The sequence below is a fragment of the Lemur catta genome, chromosome 10 (genome assembly GCF_020740605.2).
Source record: "Lemur catta isolate mLemCat1 chromosome 10, mLemCat1.pri, whole genome shotgun sequence".
NCBI classification, from domain to species: Eukaryota; Metazoa; Chordata; class Mammalia; order Primates; family Lemuridae; genus Lemur; species Lemur catta.
Genome location: NC_059137.1, coordinates 33,996,273 through 34,020,713, shown reverse-complemented (window position 1 = coordinate 34,020,713; position 24,441 = coordinate 33,996,273). Strand labels below are relative to the sequence as shown.

At 49.4% G+C, this 24,441-nt stretch overlaps 1 protein-coding gene across 2 annotated transcripts in view; it reads left to right on the top strand.

Moving 5' to 3' along the window:
* Positions 1-3,865: 3,865 nt before the first annotated feature.
* TMOD1 (tropomodulin 1) overlaps positions 3,866-24,441 on the top strand; it is a 78,728-nt gene continuing 58,152 nt past the window's right edge. The window contains exons 1-2 of one of the 2 annotated variants that reach the window (XM_045562507.1): positions 3,866-3,889; positions 23,538-23,699. In XM_045562507.1, coding sequence (XP_045418463.1) covers positions 23,580-23,699 — 120 coding nt within the window. In that variant the 5' untranslated portion in view covers positions 3,866-3,889; positions 23,538-23,579. The remainder of the gene's footprint in view (positions 3,890-23,537; positions 23,700-24,441) is intronic. The other variant, XM_045562508.1, reaches the window with a different exon arrangement.

Below are 24,441 nucleotides of genomic sequence, written 5' to 3'. Positions count from 1 at the left end.
GCCTGACTAGCTTGTAATTTCTAGGCTTTATAATCTTAAGATGACAGTTTCCTTTTCCATTCATGTTGTCTTCCTTGCAGTGCTGAGTTGTTCTCCAGTTAAATTGACAGTTTTATGACTTGACTCTATTCTGATGTAGTGGTGTATCCCAAAGCAAGTGATCACCAAAGCATGTGAAGACTTATCCTCAGGCTTTAGCACATCAGCATTGCTACAGGAGCAGCCCAGGCAAACCAGCACGCTCCTCACCCCAAATCTTGAGTGGCTTCTTATTGCCCAGGGAATCCAGGCCTAAGACCCAGGCCTTCCACAATCCCCTTAGCCAACCACCTTGTCCACCGCTCCCTGCCTCACTGGACCTTTATCTGGTCACTGAACCCAATACATGTTCATCTAGGACTACTGGCATTCAAAAGCAAACCTTGCTCCCATCCAAACATCACTTATCTGCTCTCTCAGCCTGCAACTCATTCTTCCCACCATCACCACTTCTGCTTGTCGGTATCCTACCTGACCTCCCAGGCTGACTCTGAAGCCTTCCCTGGTGCCCCTTTCTACTCCACTGTACTTTGATTATGCCTCTCTTGGTGCCCATGCCTTAGTTGTGCTTTGTAGTATATAACTAGTTATCTGTGCACCAATCACCCCAGCTAAATTGTGGGCCCCTTGAGGGAGGTATGGGTCTCAGTCATCTCTTTATCCAGTGATGTACTGGTAAATGTTTGACAACTGGTTCTGTTGGGTGGGGAGGTGAGCCTTGATTTGTAGTATTTGACAATTTCCATGTTATCAATAGTCTCACCAGTGTTGATTTCCAGCTAATAATGTGACATCACTGAATTTGGAGTGGGGAAAAAATGTACCTAAGCAGCTCTTGAAACCCATATGACAGACTCTAGCACACCACTGTCCATAGCATCCACAACAGGAAACAGGCAGAGTGCCATCTTGCACAAGTCAGACACTCATTGTGTGCTTGCTAATTGGTGAGTAGAGGGGTTGGCAGATGGATAGGTTGCAGGCTTTAGCAGTGGTCCAGAGATGAGGTGGGGAGGCCCTGGACTAAGAGTGGAGCAATGGGAATGAAGAAAAAACTTTTTGATGTTTTTCATTAGAATTATTAGGTGTATTTGGGATACATCACTACAGAAGATAGGGAAAAGAGTGAAACCAAGTCTTAAGATTTGAGAACATAGGATGATGAACCTTACTCTGTGAATGGGAAGCTTAAAAATTTGATCTTGAACAATTTGAGCTAACGAGTAGCCTTCTGTGTGTAGATATGCATAAACTATTGGAAATATGGAGTGGACTTCAGGGGAGAAAAACAAGGCTGGAAATGAAAATTCTTGAATCATTTCCTTGTTTTTATTTGAGAAAATCTAGGAAAAATGAGAACAGAAAGGAGATGCTAAAGAACCAGATGTTTTAAGGTTTTCATTTTAAACATGTCAAAATTATCTAGCTTTTTAAAACTCATATTTAATATTTACAACTAAAGTGATTCAAAATTCAGGAATACTGAATGCCAGTGATTAATCACTTATGATGAAATAAAAATATCCTGACATATAAGTGCTTAACTGAAATAAAGTAGTGTAAATGATTTTTATAATGATTTATTTCCCTGAAAGAAAAAAAAAGCAAACATCCTCAAATTGTCTACAAGTAAGGAGGAGGTGGTTTCTATTTCACTGACATTAGAAATGTTTCTATTACTTTTTAAAATAAAACAATTCATTTTGTTTGTTGATGTAACAGAAAAATTAGTGCTGGGACAGTGTGACAAACAAATGAAACATGACCCCAACTTTGTACCATATTCCAAAGTCACTTCCAGGTGGATTGAAAACCTAAACATGAAAAGCTAAGGTAGGAAGGTAGCATAGGAAGATACCTTTATGACTCAGGAACAGGAAAGAGTTCTTAAAAAGGACACAGAAAGTGCCACCAATGAAGGAAAAGATTAATAGACTGAAAATTTAGAACACCCGTTCATCAAAAGGCATCAATAAGGTAAAAAGACAAAGCACAAAATAAAAGAATTTAGTAGAGAAAATGCATACAGAGAGACTATTGAATATATTCAATAAACAAAAGACTCTCCAGAAGACAAATGGACAATAAATTTGAACCATCATTCCACAAAAGAAGACATCCAACTGGCCAATCAACATGAAAAGGAGCTCAACCCATTAGCACACAGGGAAATTCGAGTTCAAACCTCAATGAGATTTAAAAAAAAAAACTACTCATATACCATAATGGCGCCAATGTTTCAGTTTTTGTTAAATCCAAGTGTCATTGAAAATGTGAAACTGCTGTGTAAAACGGTACTGTGACCCAGCACTTGCAACAGCAGTGTGTGCACTTGTACCAGAGGATTCCGGCATAGAGTGTTCACAGCAGCACTGTTTGTAATAGCTGAAACCGGGAAACAACCTAAACGTCCACTTACTAAAATTGATTTTTTTAAAACTGTGGTATATAGAATGGAAAACTCTATAGTAATGAGAGAGAACTACGGCTGCATGAAGATCACAGATTAATCTCACAACACAGAGTTGAGCAAATGAAGACAAACTAGAGGGTTGAGGAAAGTAAAGGATGTGATTACCATAAAGGACAAGAAAGTGAACATCTTTGGGAGGGATTTGTGACCCAGGAGGAACAGGTGGGCTTCAGGGCAGCTGTCAGTGTTTCCTGACTGAGTGGTGGTCGCACAGGTATTCACACTATAAAAAGTTATGAAGCTGCATGTTTATGTTGTATGCACATATGACATACAATGTATGTTGTATGTTCTTACAGTTTTGATTCACAACAAAAATGTTTTAAAATAATTTGAAATATTAAACCATTGCTTATTTTGAAATATATGACACATGCCCCTTGAAAAGAGCATTCTCTTACAGCTGTGAGGGTTTTATAGGAATACATTTTCTTGAAAAACAAGATTTTTTACATGAGTGTTTCTCATTAGTAATCTATACACCAGGATTAAAGAATTGATTTTATTAGGGTTTACCCCACCAAAAACTTCCCCATGATAATCCAAAATGAGACGTTTCCCTATGTCGATACAAATTCCTTTGTGTGAGCCATTGGGGTTTAAGTGGTTGGTTCTGGAAAACATACAGCCTTTTAAGAACGTGAAACTTTTCGTTGTTATTTTAAGTCATTATATTAGACACTCCACTCTCTCTTAGTGTAGAGAGAATGCCTTCGACTCGACTCTGTTGGAACAACGTGTTGACAAAATGCTTGCTATTAAAGCTTCGGCTCATACCAGACCTAGCTGGGCTGTGGGCAGCTGGGACAGATCTTTGCTTCAGTCGAAGGCGGTAAAGGTGCAGGAGCTGCTTAGCTGGCTTCGTTCCATCACTTTTGAGTACTTTTGATTCTCAGAGGCTTAAATTCTAGACCCCTCAGGAATGCAAACCTGCCCCCCTTTTCCCAGATAACCCTACCGTCGCTTAAACTCTCGCTGGTACGAGTGGGAAAACCGAGACCCGGACAGGGGCCGACCCGCGCTCCCTCGGCTGCGGAGCCAGACTCCCTGGCGCTCCCCTCCGCAGGTGTCGCTCCCGGGCCGGGGTGGGTGCGCTGTGCCCCGGCGCCCCCGAGCGGAGGGGGAGGGAAGGAGGGAGAAGGCGGCGGCGGGGCGGGGCGCGGTGACAGCACGAAGCCGGGCCCGCCCCTGGCTCCCACCCCCAAAGCCCACAGCGCCCGCCCGCCCGCGGCCGTCCGGGAGCTTGTCCAGCCCCGCGCTCCGCTCGTCCGCCCGCCGCCCGCCCGAGCACCGCGGCCGCCGCCCGCGCCCATCCGCCCGCCGCCCGCGCTCTCCCCGCCGCCCGCGCCCGCGCCGGCCCCGCCGCTCCGCGTGCCGGTAAGCCCCCCACCCCGCCTGGGGTCCCCCTCGCGCCCGCGGGGCTCCCTGCCCCCGCGCCGGGGCCTCAGCCATATCTGGGCAAAATATTCAGCTGTCGCCGCCGCCGCCAAGAGGGACTGAGCGTGGCTCCTCTATAAATAGCTGCCGCCTCGGGTTGCCTCCGGGGCTGGGGAGCCCGGGTCTCGGGGTCCGGTCCCCGCCGCCCCGCGCGCGCGGCCCTGGCCGGGGCGCCCTCAGCTCTGGCCCTTCGCGCCGGGTCTGTGAACGCGAGAAGGAGCCGGGGCTCTGGAGGGAACGCGCCGAGGGCCGGGGTCCTGGCGGAGCGGGCGCCCCCGCCGGACTCGAGCGCCGCCCGCCTCCACACCCGCGGGGCGCTCCGCCGGGTACAGGTGCCCGCGCGGGCCGGGCCGGGGCGCGGCCTCTGCTCCGCCTGTAGGAGTCTGGGGGTGGGAGTGGGGCGGAAGGGCTCCGGTGGGTGTGGAGCCGGGTTCGCGCTGCGCCGGGCTGGGGCAGGAAAAGTTTCCCAAACTGCAGGAGACAAGGTTTAAAGCGCCACGACACGCGTTATGCGGCCAGATAGAGCTGCAAAGAGCCAGGAGGTGGGAGCCCCCTGGTTGTCGCCAGGTCAGGGGCTGGCCTTGGCAAGCACCCTCTCTTCTCCGGACCTCGGTTTCCCTATTGGAAGGGCGAGGTCTGGTTCCCGCGGTGGAGGTAGCAGCCCGGGCCGTGAGAGCAGCGGGGAGCGCTCTTGGCCGCCCGCGCTCCCCCCACCTGTTCACCGACGCTGGGGACACAGGCGCGCACATCCGGAGGGGCTGCGGAAACTGGAGACTGGCTGCCCCCTAGACTCGAGTCGTATCCCGGGACCCACTAGGGACCTCGGAGTAGCCTGGGCTGTACACTCCAGGGAAGTGCACCCTTGCGGTGCCTATGGGCACTTCTCTGCTGCGTAGACGCATCGCCTTGGCAAAGCAGCGTGTGACCCGTACGCCTTAGATCCAATGAACTGTGCAGGTCTAGGGGTTCCAGTCCAGGCGCTCCTTGGCCACAGTTTCCCCGCCCCTACCGCGGCTCGATGCGCCCTCCAAGCCGGGCAGCGCTGCCCCCCTTACACCCCTTCGCCCACCGCGGCTAGAACGACCCTGAATGCGGGGCTTGCCCTTCCGCCCTCTGAGACTCTTGGAGATGACCTGGCTTAAGCTCTTCCGTGTCCAAATCGCAGAACCAGACCCTGAACCCAGGTGCTGGGCCCTCAGCGGGACCTGGAAGGCCCCATCTTTCTCCCAGAGGTGACTGCCATTTTGTCCTCCGTGAAGGGCTGTGGAGCCCCCTGCTCAAGGTCACACACTGCTGGACATGCCGGGAGGTCTGCACTCTCCACCAGCCCTTCCCTTCTCTTCTCCGACCCTTTCCCCTGCTCGGGCAGGTCTTGGAGCTCTGTGGGCACCCGTCAATGCCCGTCTTCATCTTCCCGTCTGCTGCTGTCCAGGACTGTCCCTTGCCCGGACAATAGCGCCCTCATCCTGAAGTTCCATTTTTGTTTCTACTTTACTTTCTATTATATGTTTTCTCTGAAGCCATCTCAAAGATAAAAGAAGGAGAAATGGAGCCAAATGGTAAAGTTCCCATCAAACTTGAGCCACACAACCTACATGCAGAGAGTGAAAACAAAACACTATCACTTTGGTGTATTATCTTTAACGAACTAGTCTTACAAACCCACATTTGAGAAAGTCATTGGCCCTTGAGCTCCTCCCAGCCTAAGTGGAAAGCCAGTGTCCTCTAAAAATAGCGTCCTCCCCACCTTATCAGGGCCTCACACCTTCTCCCTCCTCCTGGGCAAGGCTGTCCCCTGCCGCTCAGCAAAAACAGAAAACACTGAGGTAGTGGCAGCTCTGAGCAGCGGGAGGTGGACTGGCCTGGAGGTTAGGACCCCTGTCTCCAGCCCCAGCTCTGCCACCACTCAGAGTGACCTTGAGCAATGAGGGGCTGGACAAGATGGTCTCTAGTGGAGCCGGAATGAAGACAGCTTGGAGTCTCCCTTGGAGGACTTTCTAGCAAGACCCACCCTGTGAAGGGTTGGGGAAGGAGTGGGAGGAAGTGGCTTCCTAAGAGCCAAGGGAGGAGAGAGGTGGGTAGCTCCCCCAGGTTGCTGCTGAGAGACAGAGGCAGGTGAGGACTAGGAAGGGGCCATCACAATTGGCAGGGGTCATGGGTGACTTTGCAGGGGGTTCAAAAATGGGATATGTCAGTGACCTGGCCTGTCTGTCTGAGCCCCAGTTTCCTCCCTTGTATGATGGAGACAGCAACAGTACCCATTTCATATGGGCTGTCATGGGGAGAGGTGAGACGATGCAGGGAAAGTTGTCCCCAACCCGCCAAGAGCCTGTACCTTGCAGTGATATTATTAGTGTTAGTGAGGGGCAGAGGCAAGAGCGCATGAACAAGTGGAGAGAGAGCTGGGGACAGGTTAGGTGCTCCTGGGATGAGGAGTGTGATAAGTGGAGGAGAAGGGTCGGGGGAGAGTCAAAAGAGAATCTAAGGGCTAACCCTGAGGGCTTAACTTACTGACCTGCTGCACATCAAAGGCTCCCCTGAAACCAGGCTGAGCAAAACAAAGCAAATGAAGTCGGTCCTGGCTCAGACCCTGTGTCACCTGCAGACTTCAGTATCTGCAAAAGAGGATGGTGACTGGCCATGAAGGGTGTTTTGACCCAGCCCAGAGGCCTCGTGACCTTGGCTTGCTTATTTCTGAAATGACGTCATCTATCGATGACTCCTGCTGAGCCCAGTCATAATAGCCTTTTCCAGTCAATGTTTTGATTTTTCAGTCTTACTAATGGACCGGCCAGGCTGCCAACATTTCTAAAGAGGCCAGTTCAGTTTTTGCTTAAAGCCAGAACACCAGAAGGATCGATTGTTGGGCTGCTAGGAGCCATTATCAGTTTAAAACCATAAGCCCGTTTCTATGGAAAAACATGAATCAGAATAGCACAATTCTGGGGCCATTTCCTCTCTCTTTTTTTGTTTTGTAAAATCATCTTTTGGTTAATTATGATAGGACCAGACTCTTTGCTCTTAATGATAATGAGAGAATGAGCTCATTGGAGTCAACCTAGGACGCAGTCTGGAAGGTTTTCTTCTGTGTTAGAAGGTGCTGGATCCTTGTCTGATCTGAAAAACTAAACAAACTCAAGCATTTCTTTTGTTTCTCCTATTATGTCCTTTTGGTTTTCTCTTGGGAAAAAAACAGATTTATGAAAAGGCTGGACATTACCGTGTGTGAGGAGGGAAGGGGGAGGGAGGGGGAGTCAAGCTCTACCCTGTGTCCCTTGCTCAGTCATCTTCTCAGGGGCCCCAACCCACCCCCCACTCACTCTGGGGCTTCAAGGGTGCAGACCCCAGGGTGGTTCCTAAAGCTGATTCTGGTAGGTGTTGAGTTATGGCCACTGAGGCGTTTGCTCTCCATGCCCAACGGAACCAAGGGTATCAGAGCTGCCTCTTGGCCTCCTCAACTTCCTTCATGGACTTATTGCTTCTGCCCATTCCTTAAATGTTGGTGCCACTCTTAATCCTAATCTCTTTCCACCCCACGCCCTCTCACAATCTCATTCACTCCCATGGCTCCAATCGCCCCACAGTTCCCAAATTCCTGTGTCCAGCCTGGGCTGCTCTCCTCAGCTCTGGGCATCTGTGACTTCTACCTCCCTTCTCTTCAGCACCCCATTCATTTGCCCACGGAGTCCTGTCAATGCTGCCTCCCTTCATTTCTCTTACATCTGTTTCTACCCCCACTGAGGACTGGGCTATCTCTCTCCCAAGCAATTGTCAGAGCCTCTGAAAAGTCTTTCTGCCGCAAGCCATTTCTTCTTCCATGCTGCTGTTAAAAGGTCTTCCGGAGAGCTGCTATGATGTTGTCAATTCTCTTCCTTTAGGGATTCTATTTCCTATAGGATAAAGAAAGAATTCCTTAGCATCTAAGATCTGGCCCCAAGCTACTTCTCCACAATCATCTCTAGGCACTCCTCCAAATTCTCCTTGCTTTCTGTCATGGAGCAAGTGTGCTGGGCCTCAATGCTTCCATGCCATTGCCCCTGAAGTTCCTTTTGCCCTTCTCAACCCAGCAAACTTGTCATCTTCCTTTAAAGCAAAGCTCCTTGTTGCCTTTCCTGTGCTCCCATAGCCCCCTGCACTGACCTCAGAGCACCAGCCACAGTGTGTTCTAAATGGAATCGTTGGCTCATGTGTCTTTATCTCTGGCTAGACTAAAAGCTCCTTGAACATGGGGTTTCTGCTTTCCCAGTGTCCAGCTCACAGCTCCGCGCTTGGCATAGTGCAGGTATTTATGTTTTAATAAATGGCCGACCACTGAATGAAAGAATGAGCAAAAGAATAAGTGAATGAAAGCCCTGTGATAACCATGACAGTCACACAGCACCAACCAGTGTTTGCAACATGTGTCCCCACCCTGCCAGACTGTTGGCTCTGTGAGGGCAGACACCGCCCCTGACCTGCTACCCATGCACTCCCCAGCCACACTGAGCCCCATGGCAAGGAGTAGCTAGTGAGTGAATCCATGATCTCGTTTGAAACTCACAGTTATGCTGTGAGGGAGGATTGGCAGGTATTGTCACCCCCTTTTTGTAATAGGACAGTGAACCCCAGTAGGAATTGTTCCAGATAGTCCAATTGGAGCGTGTATTCCAGAAAACTAAAGTGCTCTCCAGGGTTTATAAACTTGAGGAATGGAAGTCCTCATGTTCTGCATCAGTGCTTCTCTAACTGTAATGTGCATGTGAATCACTGGGACTCTTTTTAAAAATCCAGATTCCCGTTCAGTAGGTATGGGATGGGGCTTGAGATTCTGAATTTTTAATAAGCTCCTTGTTTCTAGCAAGCACAAATGGGTTTATGAGGTAATAAGCTTAATAATTCCCGATAGTCGCTAATAAACATCTAATAAGGTGGTGCTAATTCTGTATCCGTGAACCACCACACCTGAGACACCACAGTGAGTGCTAGTTATCACAGAGTTTCCCCCTGGCCATTGCATTAATATAGTGGTTTTTTAAAAAAATCTACAAATGAATTCATTTGAGCCCTGGCTCAAAATTGAGGGCTCTTTCTGGACAGCACACTGCTTACAAGTTTGATATCTATGAGCACAGGATGGGTGCCCGGCCAGAGCTGGGGTGGAAACCTGAGACAGCTGAGGCCCTGACACATCAAAACTACTCAGAAGTGTAAATTTGGAGGTAAGGGAGAGGGAGACATGAAGACAGCCTTCCTCCATGCAAACCAGGAAGACTTAAAAGTTCAGACTGGATGCGGCATGGCATGCATTTGCTTACGGTTTTTATACAGTATTCCACTTACTCCATTAACAAGCTTTGAGATGGCTTAAAGTAAACATACACAGGCAACTTAACTGGTAAAAACAACATTTCGAAAAGACAAGGCAGAAGTCTTGAAGATTAGGATCATGAAACTCTTGGAGAATCTGATTAGAGCTATGGACCATTGCTCCAGAAAAATGAATATATCTATATACACAACACTTTCTATATCATTTCAGTGGGTATGTGGATCCCTGCTGAAGCCCATTTGAAAGCCCAGGTTAAGAACACCCAACACAGGGAATAAAGACAGAAAACTATGCCAGCAACCTGGCTGAAGATGGTAACTGTATTTGGACACTCCAGTTGGCTCTGAGATGAATCCTGGCAGCTACAGGGAAAAGGGAGACAAGACGAATGGGAGGACTTTTCATGTCTGATAATGAAAGGAAGAATACCAGTCTTTCAGGAGAGAGAAATATTTTCTTAGCCCTAATTCTCAGTATATTGTCATGACAGGATGCTAGGTGGAAGGGAGTTTAGCATAGCGGTTAAGAACGTGGACTCTGGATCAGTCTGTACAAGCCCAGGGAGCCCAGGAGCAACCAAGGGCAGGCTCAAGGCAAAGCCCTGCCAGGTCCTTTTGGGGGCCCTTGAATAGCAAGTGATAGATCATAAGACACAATCTGTTCTTCTGGTTCACAAAACAAAACAACAACAACAAAAACATGGACTCTGTCTGGACACCAGCTTACTATGTTCAAATCTAAGGTCTGCCAGTTGCTGGCTCTGTAATCTAAGGTGACTTTTATCCTTCTGTGCCTTGTTTCCCCATCTGTAAAGTGGGGTTGATGTGGGGATTAAATTAGTTATTATATGTAAAATGGTTAGGGCAGTGCCTGGGACAGTGCTAGCATTATGTAAATGTGAGCTATTATGTTAGGGACGGCAGCACGGAGTCGTGGTGGTGAGTACAGTCCCGTTGCCTGCCCAGGTTCTGATCCCGGCTCCACTGCTTAATCGCTCTGGGACCTTGGTCAGTGTACTGAGTTAAATGGTGGCCCTCCAAAAGTCACGTCTACCTGAACCTCAGAATGTGCCCTTATTTGGAAATAAGGTTTTTAGAGAGGTAAGTTAAGTTAAGAGGTAAGTTAAGAGTTAAGTTAAAATGAGGTCACACTGGATTAGGGTGGGTCCTAAATCAAACGACCGGTGTCCTTATAAGAAGAAGAGTGGACACACACATGAAGGAAGGCCACTTGGTGATGGAATCAGAGATTGAAGCGCTGCAGCCATAGACTGAGGGCTGTCGGGGATTGCCAGCAGCCGCCAGAAGCAGGAGACAAGCACGGAGCCGAGCTGCCCTCGGAACCAACCATGCTGGCACCTTGATTTCGGACTTCTGGTCTTCGGAACTGTGACAGAACAAATTTCCGTTGTTTTAGGCCATCTGGTATGTGGTGATTTGTTATGGCAGCCCTACACAACTAACATAGGTTACTTCTCTTCTCTGCACTTCAGTGTTTTCATCTGTGAAATGGGGATAATGAAAGTACCCACTTCACAGAGTTATTTATTAATATATTGCATGAAATAATCCATGGAAAGCTTAGCACCGTGCCTCGTATGCAGTAGGCACAGAACAGTGCTTGCTGTCATGAGGCACAGTGACATTCTGGGCAACAGTAGCCTCACGGATGGTGTTAATAGTGTCCCACTGTGTATCTATACTGTAATTTAGTTACCCAGTGCCCTGCTGATGAACTTTTATGTGGTTTCCAGTGTTTTTTTTTTTTTGCTAAATAGATTATAACCAGATAATTTGCACATATGTTTGTACGATTCCGTGAGTAAACTAACAGAGTAAATTCCTAGAAGTGGAATTGCTGAGTCAAGGGTGTGTGCATTTTGATAGATATGGCTTAACTTGCCCTGAGGGGGGTTTACCAAGGTAACTTCTGCTCTGAGTGAGGAACCTGGTCTCCCTACATCTTGTGAACCCCAGGAATTCTTAAGACTTTTTAATCTTTGTCAATCTGATAAGATAGGAACTGATATCTCATTTCCCAATTTGCTTTTCTATAAATAAGTGAGTTTCTTTATCTATTGATACATTGTTAAGCCATTAGTATTTCTTTTTATGTGGATTTATCACCTATTCCTTTCCTCTTCCCATGCTTTACTGGGCTGTTCTTTTTCTTTTTCATTGTCTATGAAACAAATTAGCCTTTTGTTCAATGTGCAGCAAATATATTTTTGTCCAATTTGCCATTTACCTTTTGGCATTGTTCATCCTAATTTTCATATTGGTTTTTCAGAAAGGATAAAAATGTGCTTCATTTTTATGTTAACCTTATGTTAACACCTACTGTGAGGCAAGGTGATAAAGTTCATGTTTGTAAAATGGAGAATGGGAAAAGGAATGAGGTCCATGAACTTTTCTACAATTAACTTTTATTCTACCAGCGTTTTTGACTTAGGGCTTTGAAAGCCAATAATAATGCTTGGCATTCATTCACTCATTCGTTCAACACACATATTAATATATTCAGCACTGGAGAGGTACAGGACTTTGTAGGAGCGTGGGAGACAGAGATGCTGGCTCTCAAGTAGCTTTCAGACTTGGGGGTCTAGGGGATGCCCTAAAACAATGCAATAGCTCCCGCAGAACTCTGGTGGCCTTTTCGGTTTGTATTATGATGTCTGGCTTCCTGGGACCCTATTCATCTGGTGTGGAGGAAGACAAAATGGAAGGGGCAGAGCCTGGGGAGAGCTCAGGGTGGCCCGAACCAGGAAAGTTGCAGAGAAGTCGGGGGAAGGAGCTGCAGAGTGGAGAGTAGCATGGTGTGAGGGCAGGTGGGCAGCCCAGCTGGGACGGGAAGATGATTTCAGAATCTTTTCCTGAACCCTGTTGCTTACAATGATTTGTGCAGTGACTCAGACAGTGTAATGACCCCAAGAGATGCAAAATGCAAACATGCACACACATTCACACACACAGAGACCTTTCTAATTTAAACCACTTGACAAATTTAACTGACGTACAGACCTCTGAGGCTCAGTGTGTTCTGGGATGGGCTTGTAGCAACTGCAGAAAGTGATGGAGTCAAACGCTATGTTTAGTGTCCATGTTTTTTTAGAAGGTACTTTCCCATATGACTAAGAGAATGAAATCAGCCAGGGAAAATAAATGCAAACGAGCCAGAAAACAAGACTTCTAATGATAGCTGGTCTCTAAGTCCCAATCCTCCTCCATTCAGTGGCTCCAAACACGTCTTTCAGGATAGAACCAGGCCTCAAAGGGCCTTAAGTCTCATCTCGTCCACTCCCGAACTACCACCATCAATTGAGACATCAAACCTCTCTGGAAAATCTCATCTAGGGCTCTGTCTTCTCTGCTCACGAGCCTGCAGTGACAGTGCTCACTATTTCTGACTCAGTCCAGTGCATCCTTGGGCAGTTTTTATCCTTAGAAAGTTCCTTGAGCTGATCAGAAATCTGCATCCTGGTAATCTTGGTAAATCTATGCCTTCTGCCCTCTGGGAGCCACAGACCTCTTCTGTTTCCTCTTTCCTGGGTCAGCCCATTAGAGGTTTGCAAGTGTCATCCCGTTCCTCCTGGTCCTTCAACTGTTCTTCATACGACACCCTGTTCACCTTCTCTGGACTCCATCAGCACCACTCAAGATGAAGGCCCAGTTCACGGCAGAGGTCGTGCACGCAGCCAATAGGCACATGAGATGCGCTCAGCACCATTAGTCATCAGGGAAATGCACGGTGAGATACCACTGCCCACCCACCAAAATGGCTAACATGAAAAGTATTACAGTACCAAGTGTTGGCAAGGATGTGGGGCAACTGAAACTCTCATACATTGTTGGTGAAAATGTAAAACTGTACAATCACTTTGGAAAACTGTTCGACAATATTTACTGAAACTCAGTGTATGCCTGTTCTATGACCCAGCAGTTCCACTCCCAAGAGTGGTGCTTATTTCTACCAAAAGACATATTCATAGCACTATTTGTAATTACCAAATACTGGAAATAACCTAAATTCCCATCAAAAGTAAACGAATACATTATGGTTTATTTCATATAATAAAATATTACATGTCAATGAAAATGAACAAACTGTTACTACACACAAAAGTATGGATGAATCTCACAAACACAATGTTGAGTGAAAGAAACCAGACCCAAGAACATACCTACTGTTTGTTTCCATCTATATATACTAAAATGTTCGAAAACAGTCATAGCGAATCTGTGGTGGTAAAGGTCAGAAGAGTAGCTCCCCTTGAGGAAGATGGACTGGGAAGGGGTGTACGAAAGCCTTCTGGGGGGCTGGAAATGTTCTGTGTCTGCATCTGAGCGTCCACATAGGTATATACAAATGGGAAAATTCAGTGAGCTGTACACTTAAGACTTGTACACTTGACTGTATATAACCCGTGCCTTGTTAAAGCCCCAACAAAAGAGTGAGACCCAGAGTTCAGCTCCAGGACAAAGCCAAGCAAGACCATCATTGCCCTTGCTTTGGCACGATGCTTTTCTTCAGGCCACTGAGAGCTCACCTTGGCGTTTGGGGCCAACACCTCCCACCGGTGGTTTATGGTGGGAAGACAGTCACCAGAGAGGCCCACATCTGCCTCCTGGTTGCTCAACCACACCCACCCCTTCAGTGCTTGCAGAGTTGTCTTTTGGGGCCTGAAGGGAGGGGAAAGAGCTGTGTCATCCTTTATCTCATGTCCCCTTCATAGCACCCCTCGAGAGGACACGCAGTACATGTCCTGCTCTCACTTTGCAAAGCAATCCATGAATCTCAGAGGCACCGAGTGGCACGCCCGAGGCTGCCCAGTTAGTTAGAGCCAGGACAGGCATTTTAGGCCAGGTTGGCATGACCCCTAGTCCAAGCTCTCACCTTTACCCAGGCCTCATCTGCAAAGGGTGGCTAATGGCCCAGAGCACCCCTCCTCCTCCGAGGGTGGTGGACGCAGAGATGATGCGTGTGACACCATCCCAAGGATCTCTGTGTGAGCCTTGTCTTCCCGAGTTCATTATAAGCTTCCTGAGATCTGGGGCTCTCTTATTAATTTCTCTCTCTCCCACAAGGTCATGCAGCAAGTCCTCAACCCAAGGGAGGACTTGTAATAGGCCCCCTGACCCCTACGCCCGTGCTCCGTCTGCCATTGCACTGTGGCCCCGTCTCCTATAGACCCTGGGGACTAGAGATTTCAGTGGGTTGGAACACGCTGGGGGGAAGAGGACCATCACAGGTGAGGCAAGGCTGAGTCTGGCCCTGTGGCCTTCAGGGTATCTGTCCTGGGCATCGGGCTGGGACCAGGTTGTACACCTGTGCAGGTACAAGAGCCCTACTCTCAGAAGGCCCCCGTGCTGGGTGGAATGCTCTGCAGTCACCGTCTTGAAATTCTTCATCATTTTATCTTTGAGATTATGTCTTTAAGTGAAGTCTGAATGGACAATGGAGCATGTGCCAGGGCTCCGAACCTCAGCTCACATGGGGTCTCGCTTCCTGCTGCCTCTCTGCTTCCTGGGGATGGGCTCTGGGACTCCAGCTCCCCTGCGCTTGGCACCCCCGGTTCCACCCAACCTCCCTCTCCCCAGTCCAGCTCAGCTACCACTGGGGCCCCTTGGTGCAGTCAGCTGGGAACTGCAGGGCAGACGTTTCATCCACCCCTGACCCAGGTACCTAGTGTCCCGGCACAGGGGTTCCAGTACCCTTGGGGATTGCTCATCATGTTGCAGCCTCCGTGCCAAGACACTAGGTACTTGGATCACAGGTGGAGAAGAGGATTGCACGGAGGCAGTGGCCAGAACACTAGATACCTGGATCAGGGGTAGACAAGAGGATTGTGGTGGGGCAGCGGCCCGTGGGAGGGGAAATGCCTGGCTTGACTTTCTGGCCCTGCAGCAGGCAGGGTGTGCCCGTCGGTGTCTGGCAGGAGAGGGACATTGGCAGCCAGTGAGTGGGCTTCTTGTGCGTGCTCCGAGTCACAGCCCATGGGCACCTATGTGGATCACACATTAAAGAATCGATTAAAAACATCGTGACAGATCAAGAAAGTGACCATGAGAGAAAGAAAAAAACTTTATATTTTAATACCTTTAATGGTACTTTTTTCCTGCCTTTCGAGCAAAGGTCCCCACTGGTTTATGTTGCACTGGACCCAGCACATTATGTAGCTGGTGCTGCCTGGGACTCTCTTTCAGCAAGGCAGGGGGAGAAACTGAGGCTGTCTCATGCAGGGGCTCCTCAGGGGTGGCAGACAGCGTGGGACCTAGACCTTGGTGGCTGGCAGAGCTTGGTCTTCTCAGTCCAGCCCTCTCCCTCTCTGTTTCTCCTCCTCTCCTCTCTTCTACCTGGAGCCCATCACAGGTGACAACACGCCCCCGGGAACATGCAACTGCAGGAATAAAAGTGGTTATTTTTTTATATGCTGCAAAGGTCTCTGCGCATCGGAGGAGTGGTTATTGGCATAATTATTGCATCACATTTTATGACCCAAATCTCAACCCTAAAAATAGAGGACGTTAAGGGCCCCGAAAGTTCCCTTGACTAGCGCTTCCACACCCCACCCCGCCCCTGCCCCGCCCGATCGAGGGCTGGTTGACTTTCTTCCTCCAGCGATCACTGGCCGGGATAGGATTTGGCTGTCCCCCTGCTCCCAGCGATCTGTGTCCCTGACTGACAGTCCCATTCCGCCTGCAGTGACCGCGCCTTCCCTCTGAGCCAGGCCAGGGCTGGGTGCTGAGGTGTGGAGATGTTGGTGTGATCGTGGCCCTCGCCCTGCCCAGCCTGCGGGTACAGAGAGGAGTGGGGGCCCCATCTCCCCCGCCAGGCAGGGACGGCACTGCCTCCACAGGGTGCCCGCAGAGGCTGTGGGAGGACAGGTGCAGTGTCCTGGTACGGAGGGCTGGCGCCTGGGTGTGGGGACGGTGCCTGAGGACATGCTCTGTCTCTGGCATAATGGGAAGTGGTGGGAGTCGTTTTCAGCTCGGGAGCAGCATGAAGACTGATTTTCACAAAGATCCTCTGGAGCTGAGTTGAATGAGGACAGGAAGGTGGGAGAACTGAGGCAGGGGACAGGTGGGAGACTGCTCTAATAACACAGATCACAAAAGACAGCGCCAAGAGAAGGGAGAGGAGAGACAGATGCGAGGATGTGAAAGAGACAAGGTTCCAGGCACAAAGAGATGACCCTGTGTGACTCCACACCTCTGAGGCAGCTGGAGGAGGCAAATTCACAGGGACACAAAGAAATGGTGGCTGCTAGGGCTAAGGGAGGGGAACGCAGCTAGTGTTCAGGGGTGCGGAGTTTCAGCTGGGGTAGACGGAAGCAGTCTGGAGGCGGATGGGGTGATGGTTGCACAGCAAGGGAATGTACTTAATGCCATTGAGCTGTGCACTTAACAATGGTTAAAATGGTAAATTTTGATTATGTGTCTTTTACCACAATTTGGAAAGCAACTGTAACAATGAAAAGAGAGGCTTGTGGGCAGGGAGGGTATCTGGGCTGGGGTGTGGGGCTGGGGCGTGGAGGGGGAGGTGCACTCAGGCAGGGATGTGGGGCCCCAGGGGCCCCAGAGGGAGGCGCCCAGCAGGGAGCCGGGGCTCGGGGAGGGGCCCCGGGCTGGACACAGACAATCTGAGGGTCTTCAGCTTATCATGGTAACAGAACCCTCGTGGGAAGAGATGACAGCCAGCCAGGGAGGCTGTGAGAAGTGAGGAGGGAGAAGAGCAGAGGAACAGGTGAGCTGAGAATAACATGTCATCAGGGAGCCTAAGGAGTCAGACAAAGGGGAGGGAAACCGAGAGAGCTGGAGCTGTCGTTCTTGCTTGGCTGCAGGAGCGGGGACTCTTTCAACGTCCCTCAGGACAGTGAGGGGGTGTGGGGACAGAGGTGGACTATGTAAGGATCGTGGGAAGACAGGGGTCTTGTGGGAAGACAGCTGGAGCCGGGGTGACCGAGGCCTGAGGGGACGGGGCCCTGGGCCCCTGTGGGGACTCAGTGTTCATCTCTCGGGTTGCACGAGCTCTCCCTCTCAGAGGACTCTCGCTCCCTGGCCACCTCTCGTCCCTCGTGGCCTTGGTTTCCACACGCTCGTCATGGACCCCCGGCTTCCCTTCACCCTAGCTGCCCTGGCACCTCTATACTGTTACGGGTTGAATTGTGTCCCCCGAAAAGCTGTACCTGTGAAAGTGACCTGTGAGCATGATAAGGTTATCAGGGAAGCCCCAATGCAGTCTGACCGCGTCCTCATCCAAAGGGGAAATGTGGACACAGACGCGTACAGAGGGCGCAGGGAGGAGGCATCTGCAAGCCAAGGGATGCCCGAGGCCACCAGAAAGAGCCGGGCCTGGAACGGATCACCCCAGAGCCCTCAGAAGGAACCAACCCTGCCAACACGTTAACTTCTGACTTCTGGCCTCCGGAACGGAGTGGCAACACATTTCTGTTGTTTAAGCCACTCAGTTATGTTGCCTTGTTGGGGCCCCCACAGAACACTAACACAGATGCAAATGAAGGAGCCCATTTGCCCAACTCCTGTTTGTTGTTTTTTTGTTTTGTCTGTCCTATGCCACCTCAGGACATTGTCGCTGACCAGCCAATCAATTAGCTGCCCCTGAGCCAGGCACCCACTCTGTCCAATCAGCTGAGCGTAGAGGGTGTCACATGACACAAAGCATGGCTGCCTGCCACGTGCCCCTTGAAAGGTGAAAGGGGTGACAACTCTCTCAGGAGGGACAGGGGACATTGCAGATGCTCTTGTGTCCCTGAAGCCAAGGGAAGAGAGAGGTTCTAGAGAGCGAGTAAATGGCATTGTCATGAGATGCAGGATTTAGGGATGAGGAATCGTGGCCTAAAATCTCTTTAGCCAAAGTATCTTCCAAAAGAGAGGGACAAACATACAAGGAGATGGGGTATAAAGGGTCAGCTTTGTTTATAAATCAACCTTACTTTGCCCATGCTCAAGATGTTCACTGTGGCTGGAATAAGAAGATGGTATAACTGGAAAATATTCCTTCAAACTCGTGACTTAGCTCTCTGTGAGCTCAGGGAAGTGCGGTCCATAAATCATGATGATGCCACTCAAGGGCCTCCTTCCCAAGCAGCGCTCCCACACGGGCGGGCGACGCTGGAGGTGCCATGAGCAGAAGTGCCTGGACCTGCGGCCTGTGAAAGATTTAAAAGGGCCTTTCATGCTCCAGAGCTGCCCCTTCTGGAAACTTCCATTTCCGAAGCTTTCCTGATGGATGGCCTTGGTCCTTGACCCTCTAATTTTTACTGCCCGACCTGCTGGGTTTTACTTCCCGGCACAGCTTGTAAATTCTATTTTTTCATATTTAGCGGAGGCTTAAGGCTTCTGCCCTGGAGGAGCAGGGTGGCTAGATTTACCGTAAGTGTAAAATAGACACCAGATTTGGAAGATTTATGTACGTAAGGGTGTTTTAAATTTATTGACCTGCCCTTTTGTTTTTCTCAACAACTCTTACTTAGGGAAGTAACAGAGCAGCCGTTGTATCCCAGGCGGGCCACCTTGGGAACCCGGTGGCTTCATCACCCGCTTCCCACCTGTCCCTCCCCTCTAGGATCCCCAGCTGCCCCAGACCTGGTCCAATCTTTCCATGGCAACGATAGGAAAAGAGAGCAGCCAAGAAGAGACGGGGCTTGCCCAGGGTTCCAAGAACCCCAGACCAGAACGAGGGTGTGCACATTCCCTGTCCCCAAATGGCACCTCTGGGCCCAGCCCAGGGCTAGGCACTGGGGACACAAAGACAAGCGGGACATCAGTCCTCTCCTGAGGGCCATTACAATCTGGTGACAGTGTGTGGGGGAAGGTGCGGGAGAGGTGGAGGCTCCAGCAGCAGCAGCCCCGTAGTGATGGCTCGCGTCTGGTGAGCCCCAGGTGGCACCCTCATCTGCTTGTTGTCACTCAATCCCCACAGCACCCCGTCTGGGCGAGTTCTGTTAGCCCTTCACTATACAGACCAAGAAACCCAGTCCAGTGAGTTTCACTTTTTTATTCCAGTGGCAGAATCCTGTCTTCAAGGGAAATCTGATAAGGAACCCCAAATAAACACATGAGGTAAAATCCGGGGTGAGCCCCCTCACTTAGCCTTAACCCCCTGGAGGCCCTAGAGGCGCTTTCTCAGAGCCAGAGACCTCCTCTTGGCACAGTTTAGGAACCACTCCGGTCATTCAATTTGTTCATTGTGCACATGAGCAAACAGAGGCCCAGAGGAGGGAAGGAACTTAGCGAGGGTCACCCAGGGAGTCGCCGTCACAATTAGCACCCCAACCAAAGTCCTGTGAGTCTCAGGCCTGTGTTTCGTCCCTAACACCTCTTTTATTAGGAAATGCAGGCATTTTATGAACAATCATAAAATGCAGTCTCTTCCGAGCGGTATTTTAAGACCACGCTGCAGTAGCTCTGTGGCCGCACTGGTCTCACCTCCCTCCCACCCTGCCTCTCTCCCACCTCCCGTTCCCCACCTCCCTGGCCACAGGAGGAGAATCCTGCTTAACGCTGCTGGCCCTGTGAGCCAAGTGGATGAGTGTGGCTGAAGCTGACAGCTTCATAGTTTACCTTAGGAGCTCTCGGTTCCTCTCAGCTTATTTAATGTAATGCCTCACCACTCCATAATATTCACGGGACACTTGACATTAGAAAGGGCTTCTGAAATCCTATCATACGGGATTTTTGAATTCAACAGCACCTTGGGATGCGTGAGTGGTACATTAACTTTCCCACGTGCAATAAGAGGAAATTTAACAGTTGCACCTCTTGTGGTGGCGTCTCTGGAGGAGGCCTGAGGACCAACCCTTAGCTGCCACCTCTTTCTCTCTCCTGGCTCTTTCCCCAGCCCCTTTTCCCAAGCTGGCTTTGATTGTGGGTTCCTTCCTCCCCGGCTCCCTCATCCTGGCTCGTCCATTCTCCGGGGTCTGTCCATGACTCTTTTTCTAAGGGTTTTACCACAAATCATCTAGAAAATGAGTCAGCTGGAAAAGGTAACAGGCATGGGAGCTCCCATGGTTCCAAACCTGCCTGACTGTCCCCAGAAGTGTGTCCCAGCTGGTCCTGTCTCTATGCACCTTCCTGCGAGGTTCTGAGTGCCTCCCCGATGTGACCCAGAGGTGAGCCTAAAGCTATGTTTTCCAAACTTTGTTTCATGAGATTCCAATTCTGGGAGAAGCAAAAGGATTGGGAAATTATGCTCGCAGCCCATTCCTCTTGGAGATGCCATTGCATAGTAGCATACCAAAATGTTTGGGAAGTCCTGCCATCCAGAGTCCTGCAGAACTTGGCATAACCCTAAACTTGTTTGAGCACCAAAACCTTGTGTTCTGCAGCCCAAGAGACCCTAGTCTGGAGGTGGTTCTGGACATCCCTGTGCGTTGGTTCTGGAACCTTCTGTGCCCTTTGTTGGGGTCCCGGGGTGGAGATCATAGATCCTCTCCCTGTCCTGGATTCACTTAGGAAAAGCCAAATTAGGTTGTTCTCGGAGGGCCTTCAGGAAGGTTTTTTTCATCTATACCAGAGCATTGTGAGCTGGTTGTACTTTCTTTGGAAGTAAATAGAAATGGATCAAGGAGGGGACCCATTTATGGTCTGAACATTGCATTCTTGGGGTCTGGTCAAAGGAAGACGTCAGGCCAAGCCAAGCCATTCTTAGAGAAAAGCATGGTACTGGGGTTTCTGTATTTGGGAAGCCAGTCCTTCTTATCAAGCCGGCTGTCATACCCTTGGATTTCTCCTACAAATATGCCCACACATGCACAGACTTACTCTAACAAAGTGTGCTCTCTGTTTGCTGAAGTGAGACTCTTTCTGTTAGCTTAGTGAACGTGGTTTTAGTTTATTTTTGATGACTTTAATTCTTTTTAGTTAACAACTAACCCCAGCTTTTTGATTGATTGGTTGGTTGTCTTTTCCTAGTTTTCATTTTTCTCTCCTCTGGAAAATTCCATTAGTCATTTCACAGATGAGTCATGGGTTTCATTTATTTGTTTGTTTGTTTGGCATGGGGGTCTAAAAATATGAACTGCTGTGAAGACGGTGATACTGATTGTGTAAGTTTTCTAGGGCTGCTATAACAAAGTACCACAAATTGAGTGGCTCAAACAATGGACACTTATTGTCTGACCTTTCTGGAGGTCAGAAGTCTGACACCAAAGTGTCAGCAGGGCTGGTTCTTTTTGAAGGCTGTGAGGAAGGATCTGTTCAAGGTCTCTCCCCTGGCTTCTGCTGGTCTTCTGGCAATCTGTGGCATTCCTTGGCTTGTAGAAACATCACCCCCATCTCTGCCTTCATCGTCGCATGGTGGTGGTCCTGTGTGTGTGCCTGTGTCCAAAGTTCTCCTTTTTATAAGGACACTAGTCACATTAGATTAGGGGCCCACAGTGTGATCTCATCTAAACTAACTAATGACATTTGCAATGACCCAATTTCCAGTAAGGTCACATTCTTACCTGTAACGTGGCACTAGGTGACTGAGGCACTGGGGGTTAGAACTTCAACATGTGGATTTCAGGGGACACAGTAGAATCCATCACACTGATTCCACATGCAGTACTATATTCTATTCTGCTGAATTTAAGGAAGTCCTGAGCTGCTGCCTTATCTGCCAGCCTGTTAGCTTCAGAAAGGAAGGCTTGTGGCTCAGTTCAGGTAGGTTAAAGGACAGGAGGGGACGGGCACATACATAGAGATAATAGCAGTGTCTGCAGCAAGCTAACATTTCCCAAGAGCAGAAGAGCCCAGAATCTCCTCAGGGCTGCCCGATCGGCCACCAAAGGCAGGTGGAGAACTGGAATGGATTCGCCGATCGGCCACCAAAGGCAGGTGGAGAACTGGAATGGATTCGCCGATCGGCCACCAAAGGCAGGTGGAGAACTGGAATGGATTCCTTTCAGGGAGAAACTTCCTGCTGTATGCATAGTCCTGGGCTGGGCCCTGGGAGAGGGGATGGAGAAAACCCAGCCCCTGCCCATGAGGAAGCTGTGCAGGAGACAGATGCACAGGCTGCAGAGAGAAGTGTGGCCCCGTGCTCTGGGCCATGATGAACTTTGCTGAGTGAGGGGATGCCAAGACTTTGCTGGCTGGTTGTGGTACCAGGCAGCTTTAGTCGAGCTGGAGGCTCGAGGCCCCCTTGTCCCTCTCAGTGTAGACAAGACGCAGTTTGGTATAGTGGAGAGCACCCTAGGCCACTGATAAAATGGCTTTAACTGAAAGTCCTAACTTACAGGGTGTGTCGTGAGGCTCAGATGAGTCAACAGGTCTGAAAATGTCATGGCTATGGGAAGTAGCAGAGACAGGATCCAAACACAGGCATTAGGTGTCATCTGTGAGACATGCAATGAACCGTAGCGTTCTCGAGCAAGAGAGGGCAGCCTGGGAAGCAGCAGATGTGGACCTTGGTCTCCCTGGGTCCCCCTGAATCCCCCAGGCAAACCACTTCTTCCCTCCAAACCAGCTCCCTTGCGAGTAAAACGAGGGGACTAGGCAGTCTCCTTCTGGCCATGACATTGGGTGATTCTATGAAAAAGGTGCCGTGACGCAATGGCCAGGGCAATGCAGGCTGGCACAGCCAACAGACCTGAGCTCAAATGTGGATTTGCCACTTCCCAGTGGCATGATTTGGGTAAGTCGCCTAACCTCTCTAAGCTCAGCGTCCTCATCTGTAAAATGGGGATAAGAATGAATACTTACCTCATAGGTTAAACTAGAAAATCCTTGGCAAGTGTTTAACACACAACTTGGTGTATGGTAGTTAAAGTTAGCTATTACTAGAGGCTCCTTTTTGTGATGATCCAATGAGATGGAACAGGTGAGGGCCTGTATGCAGCAGGTGCTCAATTAACCATTATATGCCCTCCCCCTTTTAAAATCAGCTTTGGCAGCATTTACAGCATTCATGATTCCCACTGGGGTGTGGGGTGAAGGGTGGAGGGTTATACAGAAAAGTATTTGAACTACTTGAAGAATAAAATTGTTTTCAGGCACTCATAAGCCATTTATAATCACCCATTTACTTGTAATTAATGTCCATGCCAATTGCAACCAATTACCACTCATTAAATCACATGCCCTCAAGGACTTTCACCTTGCGCAGCTTCGTTAGAGAATTAGTCAAACTCAGTGCAGTGTTTCACTGTAGTCATTAGTATCCTGGCGGTTCACAGGACATGCCCAGGCCACCATGTGCAAGGAGCATCCATTTGCTTTGGGACAGCAAATCAGAGCAGGGTTTTTCTAAGACTTTTCTCTTTCTGGTCGGTCGTAGATCAGCGCAGAAACTCAGGAGACAAAGACAAGTCCTTCCACAATGTCGTACAGACGAGAACTAGAGAAATACCGTGACCTGGATGAAGACGAAATCCTTGGAGCCCTAACAGAGGAAGAGCTCAGGACCCTGGAAAATGAGCTGGATGAGCTGGACCCTGATGTGAGTAGGTGCTAAAGGGGAACACGTGGCTACGGGTGCAGGGAGCGCAACGTTACCACCGGGGAGGGACAGGGGTACACTTCCTAAAGCTACCACTTCCTTTTTCCTTCTGTGAGAATGACATTAGAATAACTTTGCCTTTGCAGGGTTTTTAAAAATGTGTTATATCAGGGTTCTCCAGAGAAAGAGAACCAACAGGATATGTATTTATACATATACATATATGAAAAGAGATTTATTATGAGAAATTAGCTCACATGGTTATGGAGGTTGGCAAGTTCCAAGATCTGTGGTCGGCAAGCTGGAGACCCAGGAGGGCCAATGCCATAGTTCCAGCCCAAATGCAGGCAGGCCGAAGACCCAGCAAGAGCCAATGCTTTAGTTCAATTCCAAAGGCAGGGAAAAAACGTCCCAGCCCAAGGCAGTCAGGTGGGAGGAAATTCCCTCCTACTTGCAGGAGGGTTGCTTTTTTGTTCTATTCAGGCCTTCAACTGATTGGATAGGGCCCACCCACATTGGGGAGCGCAATCTGCTTCACTCTGTATACTGATCTGAATGTTAATCTCATGCAGAAACACTCTCACAGACATGCCCAGAATAATGTTTGACCAAATGTCTGGGCACCTCATGGCCAAATCAAGTGGACACACAAAATTAACCATCACACCCGGTGTCAACTTGGCATGCATGTATACCTCTGTAAACCATACTGAACCTCCACATAGAAACAATAACATGGTCA